We start from the raw sequence: 13,611 nt of genomic DNA on the forward strand, positions 1-13,611 counted from the left end.
TAGCCTGCTGCTAGCCCTCTGAATCGCCGTACCTCCAGCTCGCCTAGCTACTCACTGGACCCTATGATCACTCGGCTACACATGCCTCTCCCTAATGTCAATATGCCTAGTAAATGTTTGTCTTCTTCCACTGTAGATCCTCCAGCCCAGCTCAATATGCCTTAGCTAGTCCTTATGTTCCACCCCCCACACATGTGGTGACCGTACCTGGCTTAAATGGTGCCTCTAGAGACAAAACCTCTCTCATCATCACTCAATGCCTAGGCTTACCTCCACTGTACTCACATCCTAACATACCCTTGTTTGTACATTATGCCTTGAATCTATTCTTCCGCGCCCAGAAACACGCTTTTTTTACTCTCTGTCCCGAACGCACTAGACGACCATTTCTTTTAGCCTTTAACCGTACTCTTATCCTACTCCTCCTTTGTTCCTCTGGTGATATAGAGGTTAACCCAGGCCCTGCAGCCCCCAGCATCACTCCCATTCCCCAGGCGCTCTCTTTTGTTGACTTCTGTAACCGTAAAAGCATTGGTTTCATGCATGTTAACATTAGAAGCCTCCTCCCTAAGTTTGTTTTCTTCACTGATTTAGCACACTCCACTCTGAATCCTGGCATAGGAAATTTCCATCCCTAACTATAACTTTTTCCGACAAGGTAGAAATGCCAAAGGGGGCAGAGTTGCAATCTACTGCAGAGATAGCCTGCAGAGTTCAGTCATACTATCCAGGTCTGTGTCCAAACAATTCTAGCTTCTACTTTTAAAAATCCACCTTTCCAGAAACAAGTCTCTCAACGTTGCCGTTTGTTAAAGACCCCTCTCGGCCCCCGGTTGTGCCCTGGACACCATATGTGAATTGATCGCCCCCCATCTATATTCAGAGCTCGTACTGTTAGGTGACCTAAACTGGGATATGCTTAACACCCCGGCCGTCCTACAATCTAAGCTGGATGCCCTCAATCTCACACAAATCATCAAGGAACCTACCAGGTACAACCCTAAATCCGTAACCATGGGCACCCTCTTAGATATCATCCTGACCAACCTGCCCTCTAAATACACCTCTGCTGTCTTCAACCAGGATCTCAGCGATTACAGCCTCATTGCCTGCATGCGAACTGGGTCCGCGGTCAAACGACCACCCTTCATCACTATGAAACACTACAAACGCTCCCTAAAACACTTCAGCGAGCAGGCCTTTCCACTCGACCTGGCCCGAGTATCCTGGAAGGATATTGACCTCATCCCGTCAGTAGAGGATGCCTGGATGCTCTTCAAAAGGGCTTTCCTCTCCATCTTAAATAAGCATGCCCCATTCAAAAAATGTAGAACTAAGAACAGATATAGCCCTTGGTTCACCCCAGACTTGACTGCCCTTGACCAGCACAAAAACAACCTGTGGCGAACTGCATTAGCATCGAATAGCCCCCACGATATGCAACTTTTCAGGGAAGTCAGGAACCAATATACTCACTCAGTTAGGAAAGCTAAGGCTAGCTTTTTCAAACAGAAGTTTTCTTATTGTAGCACTAATTCCAAAAAGTTTTGGGACACTGTAAAGTCCATGGAGAATAAGAGCATAGGAAACACTGTCACTACTGATAAATCTACGATAATCGATAATTTCAATAAGCATTTTTCCACGGCTGGCCATGCTTTCCATCTGGCTACCCCTACCCCGGGCCAACATCTCAGCACCCCCTGCAGCAACTTGCCCTAAACCCCCTCCCCCCCGTTTCTCCTTCACCCAAATCCAGACAGCTGATGTTCTGAAAGGACTGCAAAATCTGGATCCCTACAAATCAGCTGGGCTAGACAATCTGGACCCTCTCTTTCTAAAATTTTCCACAGAAATTGTTGCAACCCCTATTACTAGCCTATTCAACTTCTCTTTCGTATCATCTGAGATCCCCAAAGATTGGAAAGGTGCCGCGGTCATCCCCCTCTTCAAAGGGGGAGACACTCTAGACCCAAACTGTTATAGACCTACATCCATCCTGCCCTGCCTTTCTAAAATCTTCTAAAGCCAAGTTAATAAACAGATCACCGACCATTTCGAATCCCACCGTACCTTCTCCACTATGCAATCTGGTTTCCGAGCTGGTCATGGGTGCACCTCAGCCACGCTCAAGGTCCTAAACGATATCATAACCGGCATCGATAAAAGACAGTACTGTGCAGACGTCTTCATTGACCTGGCCAAGGCTTACGACTCTGTCAATCACCGCATTCTTATCGGCAGACTCAATAGCCTTGGCTTCTCAAATGGCTGTCTCGCCTGTTTCACCAACTACTTCTCAGATAGAGCTCAGTGTGTCAAATCGGAGGGCCTGTTGTCCGGACCTCTGGCAGTCTCTATGGGGGTGCCACAGGGTTCAATTCTCGGGCCGACTCTTTTCTCTGTATATATCAATGGTGTTGCTCTTGCTGCTGGTGATTCTCTGATCCACCTCTATGCAGATGACACCATTCTGTACACATCTGACCCTTCTTTGGACACTGTGCTAACAAACCACCAAACGTGCTTCAACGCCATACAACGCTCCTTCCGTGGCCTCCAACTGCTAAATGCTAGTAAAACTAAGTGCATGCTCTTCAACCGATTGCTGCCCGCACCCTCCCGCCCGACTAGCATCACTACTCTGGATGGTTCTGACCTAGAATATGTGGACAACTACAAATACCTAGGTGTCTGGCTAGACTGTAAACTCTCCTTCCAGACTCACATTAAGCATCTCCAATCCAAAATTAAATCTAGAATCGGCAACAAAGCCTCCTTCACTCATGCCGCCAAACATACCCTCGTAAAACTGACTATCTTACCGATCCTTGACTTCGGCAATGTCATTTACAAAATAGCCCCCAACACTCTACTCAGCAAACTAGATGTAGTCTATCACAGTGCAATCCGTTTTATCACCAAAGCCCCATATACTACCCACCACTGCGACCTGTATGCTCTCGTTGGCTGGCCCTCACTACATATCCGTCGCCAAACCCACTGGCTCCAAGTCATCTATAAGTCTTTGCTAGGTAAAGCCACGCCTGATCTCAGCTCACTGGTCACCATAGCAACACCCCCCCGTAGCACACGCTCCAGCAGGTATATTGCACTGGTCATCTCCAAAGCCAACACTTCCTTTGGCCGCCTTTCCTTCCAGTTCTTTGCTGCCAATGACTGCAACGAATTGCAAAAATCTCTGAAGCTGGAGTCTTATATCTCCAACTTTAAGCATCAGCTGTCTGAGCAGCTTACCGATCACTGTACCTGTACACAGGCAATCTGTAAATAGCACACCCGACTACCTCATCTCCATATTATTACTTACCCTCTTGCTCTTTTGCACCCCATTATCTCTACTTGCACATCATCATCTGCACATCTATCACTCCAGTATTAATGCTAAATTGTAATTATTTTCGCCTCTAGGGCGTATTTATTGCCTACCTCCCTACATTTGCACTCACTGTACATCGATTTTTAAATTTTTCTTTTCTTTTGTGCTATTGACTGTACGTTTGTTTATGTGTAACTCTGTGTTGTTGTTTTGGTCGCACTGCTTTGCTTTATCTTGGCCAGGTCGCAGTTGTAAATGAGAACTTTTTCTCAACTGACCTACCTGGTTAAATAAAGGTGAAATATAAATAAAATAAATAAAAATTGTCTAAAGAAGGCCAGTTTTATTGCTTCTTTAATCAGAACAACAGTTTATCTGTGCTAACATAATTGCAAACGGGTTTTCTAATGATCAATTAGCCTTTTAAAATGATAAACCTGGATTAGCTAACACAACGTGCCATTGGAACACAGGAGTGATGGTTGCTGATAATGGTCCTCTGTACGCCTATGTAGATGTTCCATAAAAAAATCTGCCGTTTCCAGCTACAATAGTCATTTACAACATTAACAATGTCTACACTGTATTTCTGATCAATTTGAAGTTCTTTTAATGGACAAAAAAAATTGCTTTTCTTTCAAAGACAAGGAAATATCTAAGTGACCCCAAACTTTTGAATGTTAGTGTAGGTAGGGGTAAAGTGACTATCCATAGACAATAAACAGCGAGTAGCAGCAGTGTAAAAACAATGTTGTTGAACGCTGAGCTGTAGTCAATGAACAGCATTCTCACATAGGTGTTCCTTTTGTGCAGGTGGGAAAGGGCAGTATGGATAGCGATTGAGATTGCGTCATCTGTTGATGCTACCATGATTATGGATAATGATAAATAATGATGAGTGAGAAAGTTAGAGGCACAAATATTATACCCCCAGGACATGCTAACCTCTCACCATTACAATAACAGGCGAGGTTAGCATTTTTTTGGAGGTATGATATTTATGCCTTTGTAACTTTCTCACTCATTATTCACGATTCATTCATGATTATCCGTAATTATGGCAGCATCCACATTAATGTCAACGTTTTCCGAAACATATTCTATTTTGATTTACTATAAAGGAGACTCCAAAATGACATAATATTTATCACTCATTTCTATTGGGCACAACATAATCTGAAACACAACCAAAACAAACTCCAAGTTTGTAGAGTCACAAGCTTGATTTAGTCATTGCGTGCTAGGAATATGGGACCAAATACTAAACTTTTGACTACTGTAATACACTGTAAGTGAATTTGTCCATGTAACGCTCGTCGTTAGGTGGAAGAGAGGAGGACCAAATTGCAGCGTGGTACGTTTCCATATTTATTGGAACACTTAACAAAACGAACAAAACAATAAACAGAAAATGAAACTAACGACGCTACAGACCTGAACATGTGAACATAGAGACAATGAAGAACGCAATGAATAGGAACAATCACCCACCAACAAACAGTGAAAACAGTCAACCTTAATATGGTTCCCAATCAGAGACAATGACAAACACCTGCCCCTGATTGAGAACCATATTAGGCCAAACAATAAACCCAACATAGAAACACATAACATAGAACGCCCACCCAGCTCACGTCCTGACCAACTAAACAAGACTGAACAAAGGAAATAAGGTCAGGAACGTGACAGTACCCCCCCCCCCCCCCAAGGTGCGGACTCCGGCCGCAAAACCTGAACCTATAGGGGAGGGTCTGGGTGGGCATCTGTCCACGGTGGCGGCTCTGGCTCTGGACGTGGCCCCCACCCCACCATAGTTAATCCCCGCTTCCGTGGCCTCCTCTTAATGGCGACCCTCCATATTAACCCCATTGGACTAAGGGGCAGCACCGGACTAAGGGGCAGCACCGGACTGAGGGGCAGCACCGGACTGAGGGGCAGCTCCGGACTGAGGGGCAGCTCCGGACTGAGGGGCAGCTCCGGACTGAGGGGGAATTCCGGCATCGCCGGCGTGACAGGTAGCTCTGGCAGCTCCTGGCTGACTGACGACTCTGGCAGATCCTGGCTGACTGACGGCTCTGTCAGATCCTGGCTGACTGACGGCTCTGGCAGATCCTGGCTGACTGACGGCTCTGGCAGATCCTGGCTGACTGACGGCTCTGGCAGCTCCTGGCTGGCTGGCGGCTCTGGCAGCTCCTGGCTGGCTGGCGGCTCTGGCAGCCCCTGTCTGGCGGGCGGCTCTGGCAGCTCCTGTCTGGCAGGCGGCTCTGGCAGCTCCTGTCTGGCGGGCGGCTCTGGCAGCTCCTGTCTGGCGGGCGGCTCTGGCGGCTCCTGACTGACGGACGGCTCTAGCGGCTCCTGACTGACGGACGGCTCTAGCGGCTCCTGACTGACGGACGGCTCTGAAGGCTCAGGACAGACTGGCGGCTATGAAGGCTCAGGACAGACGGGCGGCTCAGGCGGCGCTGGGCAGACGGGCAGCGCAGGCGGCGCTGGGCAGACGGACAGCTCAGACGGCGCTGGGCAGACGGGCAGTGTAGGCGGCGCTGGGCAGACGGGCAGTGCAGGCGGCGCTGGGCAGATGGGCAGTGCAGGCGGTGCTGGGCAGACGGGCAGTGCAGGCGGCGCTGGGCAGACGGGTACTCCTGTAGGGAGGAGACGGAGAGACAGCCTGGTGCGTGGGGCTGCCACAGGACCCACCAGGCTGGGGAGACCTACAGGAGGCTTGGTGTTAGGAGGAGGCACCTGAAGAACCGGGCTGTGGGGGAGCTCTGGTGCGCAGCCTTGGCACCACTCCCCCAGGCTGGACTACTACTCTAGCCCGGACCCTCCAGAGTGCAGGCACAGGTTGAACCGGGCTGTGGGTGAGCACTGGAGATCTAGTGCCTACTACGCGCACCTCTCCCTTAGGCTCCACTCCCACATTTGCCCGGTACGAGCGGAGCGCAGGCATAGGACGCACTGCACCCTCCCAGCGCCCCGGAGACCCAGCACGCAGAGCCGGCGCAGGATAACCTGGACCGAAACGGCGTACTGGAGACCAGACACGCTGAGCAGGCACACTACGCCCTGGCTGGATGCCCACACTCACATGACACTTTCGGGGGGCTGCCCTATAGCGCACCGGGCTATGGGCACGCACTGGCGACACCGTGCGCTTAACCGCATAACACGGTGCCTGACCAGTAACGCGCTGCTTATAATAAGCACAAGGAGTGAGCTCAGGTCTGCTACCTGGCTTAGCCACACTCCTCTTTAGCCCCCCCCCCCCCCCCCCCAAAGAATTCTGGGGCTGCCTCTCGTACCTGTCGCGCTGCCGTGCTGCCTCCTCACATCGCTGGCTCCTCTCTCCGGCTGCCTCTGCTCTCCTAGCTGCCTCCACCTGTTCCCATGGGAGGCGATCCTTTCCAGCCAGGATCTCCTCCCATGTGTAGCAACCCTTGCCGTCCAAAACGTCTTCCCATGTCCATTCCTCCTTCTTGCGCTGCTCCTGCTGCCGCTGCCTGTTACCACGCTGCTTGGTCCGGTTTTGGTGGGTGATTCTGTAACGCTCGTCGTTAGGTGGAAGAGAGGAGGACCAAATTGCAGCGTGGTACGTTTCCATATTTATTGGAACACTTAACAAAACGAACAAAACAATGAACAGAAAATGAAACTAATGACGCTACAGACCTGAACATGTGAACATAGAGACAACGAAGAACGCAATGAATAGGAACAATCACCCACCAACAAACAGTGAAAACAGTCAACCTTAATATGGTTCCCAATCAGAGACAATGACAAACACCTGCCCCTGATTGAGAACCATATTAGGCCAAACAATAAACCCAACATAGAAACACATAACATAGAATGCCCACCCAGCTCACGTCCTGACCAACTAAACAAGACTGAACAAAGGAAATAAGGTCAGGAATGTGACAGTCCAAATACTTATGACACATTCAAATGGCGGGACTAGATACATAAAGTGCTTTAATTTCTAAATGGCAAAACAGATATGTACTGTATGAAAATACTTTCAAATAAAAGGTGACCTTTTGTACTGTTGCATCATATGAAACATTTTCTCATGTCCAAAATGCTGGAGTATAGAGACAAATTAAAATGTTTAGCTTCGCTGTCCAAATAAATACATAGGGGAGTGTATCTCTGCTTCCCTGAACGACTGGCTTCTGATCTGATTATTTCATTTCATAAACTAAGCACAAAAAAGGAAGGCGGAAGGTCAGCCCCATTGAAGCGCAGTTCAGTTGAGGTAAATTTGTCCTAAAGCAGATTAGTGATCATGCTCAGTCCGCTCCATTACCATGTCTGGGAGGAAGATTAATGCCCAGGACCTACAGAGCACCACATGCTGCCGCTCAACCGCCTTTTAGATCATTACAGTTACAGTAATGTGGTGGGTTAGAATGTGCATTGTGCAACCCCCCCCCCCCCCCCAACATGCTACCTCACAGAAAATGGCTCCCACAGATATGGCAGCTCTGCTTCTAGCTCCTAAGCAACTTTACAGTACTTTGTTTTTTGTATGTTATTTCTTACATTATTAGCCCAGATTTGTTTGTGTTATTACATACAGCCGGAAATAATTTTGGAGAGCCTGGTTCCTCTCTAGGTTTCTTCCTAGGTTTTGGCCTTTCTAGGGAGTTTTTCCTAGCCACCGTGCTTCTACACCTGCATTGCTTGCTGTTTGGGGTTTTAGGCTGGGTTTCTGTACAGCACTTCGAGATATTAGCTGATGTACGAAGGGCTATATAAAATAAAATAAACTTGACTTGGATATCAGAGTGGCGGTAACTCACCAGGAATACGACTTTCCCGAGTTGGAGGATCCTTTGTTCGTACCCCCCCGAACAATTGAACTTATTCCAGAGGCTGCTCCAAAACATTGCCAGCAGAGAAGAGGTATTCGGAGTGGACTTCTAGTCTGACTCAGAAGACGTGAACACCATCTACCGCTTCCGAGTATATCACTCGCTAATGTTCAGTCTATGGATAATAAAGTAGATGAGCTCAGGGCGAGGATCTCCTTCCAGAAAGACATCAGGGATTGTATCATACTCTGTTTCACGGAAACATGGTTCTCTTCCGGGATATACTGTCCCCGTCCATACATCCAGCTGGGTTATCAGTTTCATGCTTAACTACCCAAGGTGTGATTATGATCACATACAGAACTCAAGTCCTTTTGTTCACCCAACCTATAATAGTCACAGACGTGAATATTCCCCCTCAAGTCGATACCACGCCGGCCCTCAAAGAACTACACTGGACTTTATGCAAACTGGAAACCACATATCCTGAGGCTGTATTTATTGTAGCTGGGGATTTTATCAAAGCAAATTTGAAGAAAACACTACCGAAGTTCTACCAACACATTGACGGTAGTACTCGCTTTGGAAAAACATTGGACCACTGCTACTCAACTTTTTGAAATGCCTACAAGTCCCTTCCCCGCCCTCCCTTTGGCAAATCTGATCACGACTCTATTTTGCTCCTCCCTACTAAGGTCTATTCAACGCTGGTCTGACCAATCTGAATCCATGCTTCAAGATTGTTTTGATCACGCAGACTGGAATATGTTCCGGGTAGCCTCTGACAATAAAATCAACAAATACACGGATATGGTGACTGAGTTCATCAGGAAGTGTATAGGAGATGTTGTACACACTGTAACTATTAAAACCTATCCAAACCAGAATCCGTAGATAGATGGCAGCATTCGCGCAAAACTGAATGCGCGAACCACCGCATTTAAATAAAGGTTAAATTAAATGTTTTAAATGTTTTTTAACCATTGTGACTTGGAATATGGCCGAATACAAACAGTGTAGTTATTCCCTGCGTAAGGCACTCAAACAGGCAAAACGTCAGTACAGAGACAAAGTGGAGTCGCAATTCAACAGCTCAGATACGAGACATATGTGTCAGGGTCTACAGACAAACGCGGACAACAAAGGGAAAACCAACCACGCCGCGGACACCGATGTGTCCGGACAAGCTAAACACCTTCTTCTATCACTTCTACCTTACCCTAGACCCACTTCACTTTGCTTACCGCCCGGGTCTGAACCCCGCTTACCACTTTGCTTACCGCCCGGGTCCTGGACTTCCTGACGGGCCACACCCAGGTGGTGAAGGTAGGAAACAACACCTCCACTTCGCTGATCCTCAACACTTGGGCCCCACAAGGGTATGTGCTCAGCCTGTATTCCCTGTTCACCCACGACTGCGTGGCCATGCACACCTCCAACTCAATCATCAAGTTTGCAGACGACACTACAGTGGTAGGCTTGATTACCAACAACAATGAGACGGCCTACAGGGAGGAGGTGAGGGGCCTAGAAGTGTGGTGCCAGGAAAATACCCTCTCACTCAACGTCAACAAAACAAAGGTGCTGAACGTGGACTTCAGGAAACAGCAGAGGGAGCACGCCCCTATCCACATCGACGGGAAAAGGTGAAGGAGAAGGTGGAAAGCTTCAAGTTCCTCGGCGTACACATCACTGACGATCTGAAAGGGTCCCCCCCACAGACAGTGTGGTGAAGAAGACGCAACAGCTTCTCTACATTTCTTCAACCTCAGGAGTCTGAAGAAATGTGTCTTGGCCCCTAAAACCCTCACAAACTTTTACAGATGCACAATTGAGAGCATCCTGTTTGGCTGTATTACTGCCTGGTATGGCAACTGTTCCAAGGCAGAGCTCTTCAGAGGGTGGTGTGTTCTGTCCAACGCATCACCGGGGGCAAACTACCTGCCCTCCAGGACACCTACAGCACCCGATGTCACAGGAAGGCCAAAAAGATCAAGGACATCAACCACCCAAGCCACTGCCTGTTCACCCAGCTATCATCCAGAAGGCGAAGTCAATACAGGTGCATCAAACCTGGGACCGAGAGACTGAAAAACAGCTTCTATCTCAAGCCCATCAGATTGTTAAATAGCCATCACTAGCCGGCTAACACCCGGTTATTTAACCTTGCACCTTAGAGGCTGCTGCTCTATATGCATAGACTTGGAATCACTGGTCACTTTAATAATGGAACGCTAGTCACTTTAATAATGTTGACATACTGCTTTACTCATCTCATATGTATATTCTGTATTCTATTCTACTGTATTTTAGTCATTGCCACTCCGACATTGCTCATCCTAATATTTATATATTTTTTAATTCCATTTTTTTTACTTTTCGATTTGTGTGTATTGTTGTGAATTGTTAGATACTACTGCACTGTTGGATCTAGGAATGCAAGCATTTCACTACACCCGCAATAACATGCTAAATATGTGTATGGGGCCAATAAAATGGTATTTTATTTGAGCAGGAAGGAAGGGTGAGGATCAGCCAGTCCCATTGCAGAAGGACATTACCAGCCTTTCCTCCCTCCCCCCTCCTTACCTCCTCCCTATCTACTCACTTTGAATAAGTCAGGAAGTGTATTGAGTGTCGTTGCAGTAATAGGCCACTAGAAGGGGTTGTGTGTCTATATAAATAAATAAACATGCCCGTCTGGTGTTGATTCCTTGAGCAGCAACGTTGCCCTCAATATGTCTGCATTGAATGGAGCAGATGGATGATGATGTTCTTTAAAGTTCTTTTACTAATATACAGAATGTCTCAACAGAATTTTTTATAAAAAATGTTTTCTGTTAAATCTATAATTTACCATGACTATTGATAAGCAATTACCATTGAAAATGTACTACTGTAAATGTGCATGTTTTACTCACATAACTTGGAATAACTTGTTAAATGACAATTTTCTTTCTGTTCTACCCCAAACTGTATTATTGCCTCTCCCCCTTATCTCCCATAATATTGCTCTGCTTAAATTGTGCATTTTTTATTTGTTATGAGAAATGTTTTGTTTTTCTCTCTTAAAGCGAATTACATTGGCTGCTATATAGACAACACGGCGAAAAGAGCACTCAGGGGAGTGTCCTTTTTTGACTACAAGAAAATGACGGTCTTCCGTTGCCAGGACAACTGTGCTGAAAGGTAGGCCTGGGAATATAAAAAGTCACAAACACAGGATGGGAGTGAGGAATAAAGGTTGTATACCAGAGTGTAGATGAACATGGGCCTTGTGCCAGCTGTCATACATAGTCTCACACCATCTCCCTCTCTCTCTCCTTTACATTAGCTCCATAGCGCTCGATAACTGTACTGTTCATACCTTTTCCACATTATTATTATTCTCTCTCTTTCTCACTCTCTTTTGCTCTCTTTCCCTCGCTCTCTTTCCCTCTCTCACTGTATCTCTTTCTCTCTGTTTCTCTATTTCTGTCTCTCTCTTTGCCTGCCTCTTTCCTTCTCATACCATATTTTCTTCACATCATCTGTTTTTCCAGTTTCCCCTTGCCCCCTCCTCTCCCTCTCGCACCCTATGGATGGCTCAGCCCAATGGCTCAGCCCAACACTCACCACTGACTCACAGGAGAGGAGAGAAAGAGAGGAGGCGATATACTGTATATACTGCTCAAAAAAATAAAGGGAACACTTAAACAACACAATGTAACTCCAAGTCAATCACACTTCTGTGAAATCAAACTGTCCACTTAGGAAGCAACACTGATTGACAATACATTTCACATGCTGTTGTGCAAATGGAATAGACAACAGGTGGAAATTATAGGCAATTAGCAAGACACCCCCAATAAAGGAGTGGTTCTGCAGGTGGTGACCACAGACCACTTCTCAGTTCCTATGCTTCCTGGCTGATGTTTTGGTCACTTTTGAATGCTGGCGGTGCTTTCACTCTAGTGGTAGCATGAGGCGGAGTCTACAACCCACACAAGTGGCTCAGGTAGTGCAGCTCATCCAGGATGGCACATCAATGCGAGCTGTGGCAAGAAGGTTTGCTGTGTCTGTCAGCGTAGTGTCCAGAGCATGGAGGCGCTACCAGGAGACAGGCCAGTACATCAGCAGACGTGGAGGAGGCCGTAGGAGGGCAACAACCCAGCAGCAGGACCGCTACCTCCGCCTTTGTGCAAGGAGGAGCACTGCCAGAGCCCTGCAAAATGACCTCCAGCAGGCCACAAATGTGCATGTGTCTGCTCAAACGGTCAGAAACAGACTCCATGAGGGTGGTATGAGGGCCCGATGTCCACAGGTGGGGGTTGTGCTTACAGCCCAACACCGTGCAGGACGTTTGGCATTTGCCAGAGAACACCAAGATTGGCAAATTCTCCACTGGCGCCCTGTGCTCTTCACAGATGAAAGCAGGTTCACACTGAGCACATGTGACAGACGTGACAGAGTCTGGAGACGCTGTGGAGAACGTTCTGCTGCCTGCAACATCCTCCAGCATGACCGGTTTGGCGGTGGGTAGGTCATGGTGTGGGGTGGCATTTCTTTGGGGGGTGCGCACAGCCCTCCATGTGCTCGCCAGAGGTAGCCTGACTGCCATTAGGTACCGAGATGAGATCCTCAGACCCCTTGTGAGACCATATGCTGTTGCGGTTGGCCCTGGGTTCCTCCTAATGCAAGACAATGCTAGACCTCATGTGGCTGGAATGTGTCAGCAGTTCCTGCAAGAGGAAGGCATTGATGCTATGGACTGGCCCGCCCATTCCCCAGACCTGAATCCAATTGAGCACATCTGGTACATCATGTCTTGCTCCATCCACCAACGCCACGTTGCACCACAGACTGTCCAGGAGTTAGCGGATGCTTTAGTCCAGGTAGGAGATCCCTCAGGAGACCATCCGCCACCTCATCAGGAGCATGCCCAGGCGTTGTAGGCAGGTCATACAGGCACGTGGAGGCCACACACACTACTGAGCCTCATTTTGACTTGTTTTAAGGACATTACATCAAAGTTGGATCAGCCTGTAGTGTGGTTTTCCACTTTAATTTTGAGTGTGACTCCAAATCCAGACCTCCATGGGTTGATAAATTTGATTTCCATTGATCATTTTTGTGTGATTTTGTTGTCAGCACATTCAACTATGTAAAGAAAAAAGTATTTAATAAGAATATTTCATTCATTCAGATCTAGGATGGGTTATTTTAGTGTTCCCTTTATTTTTTTGAGCAGTGTATATAAACAGTATATAAAGAGAGGAGAAGATATATATATATATATGTGCGAGAGAGAGAGTGAGGAGAAGTGCAGTAGAGAGCACATTTTCATCTTTCTCCTCTGCTCCTCTCTCTCTCTGTCCACACCCCTCCCAGAGCAGGCTGCTAATATACAGTGCCTTCAGAAGTATTCACACCCTTTGACTTTTTCCACATTTTGTTGTGTTACAGCCTGAATTA

At 47.3% G+C, this 13,611-nt stretch overlaps 1 protein-coding gene across 1 annotated transcript in view; it reads left to right on the forward strand.

Annotated features, from left to right (window-relative positions):
* LOC120062765 (WSC domain-containing protein 2-like) overlaps nt 1–13,611 on the forward strand; it is a 46,745-nt gene that overhangs the window by 4,133 nt on the left and 29,001 nt on the right. The window contains exon 2 of the mRNA XM_039012832.1: nt 11,232–11,346. Within this exon, the coding sequence (XP_038868760.1) occupies nt 11,232–11,346 (115 nt within the window). The remainder of the gene's footprint in view (nt 1–11,231; nt 11,347–13,611) is intronic.

The sequence above is a fragment of the Salvelinus namaycush genome, chromosome 18 (genome assembly GCF_016432855.1).
Source record: "Salvelinus namaycush isolate Seneca chromosome 18, SaNama_1.0, whole genome shotgun sequence".
Classification (NCBI taxonomy): domain Eukaryota; kingdom Metazoa; phylum Chordata; class Actinopteri; order Salmoniformes; family Salmonidae; genus Salvelinus; species Salvelinus namaycush.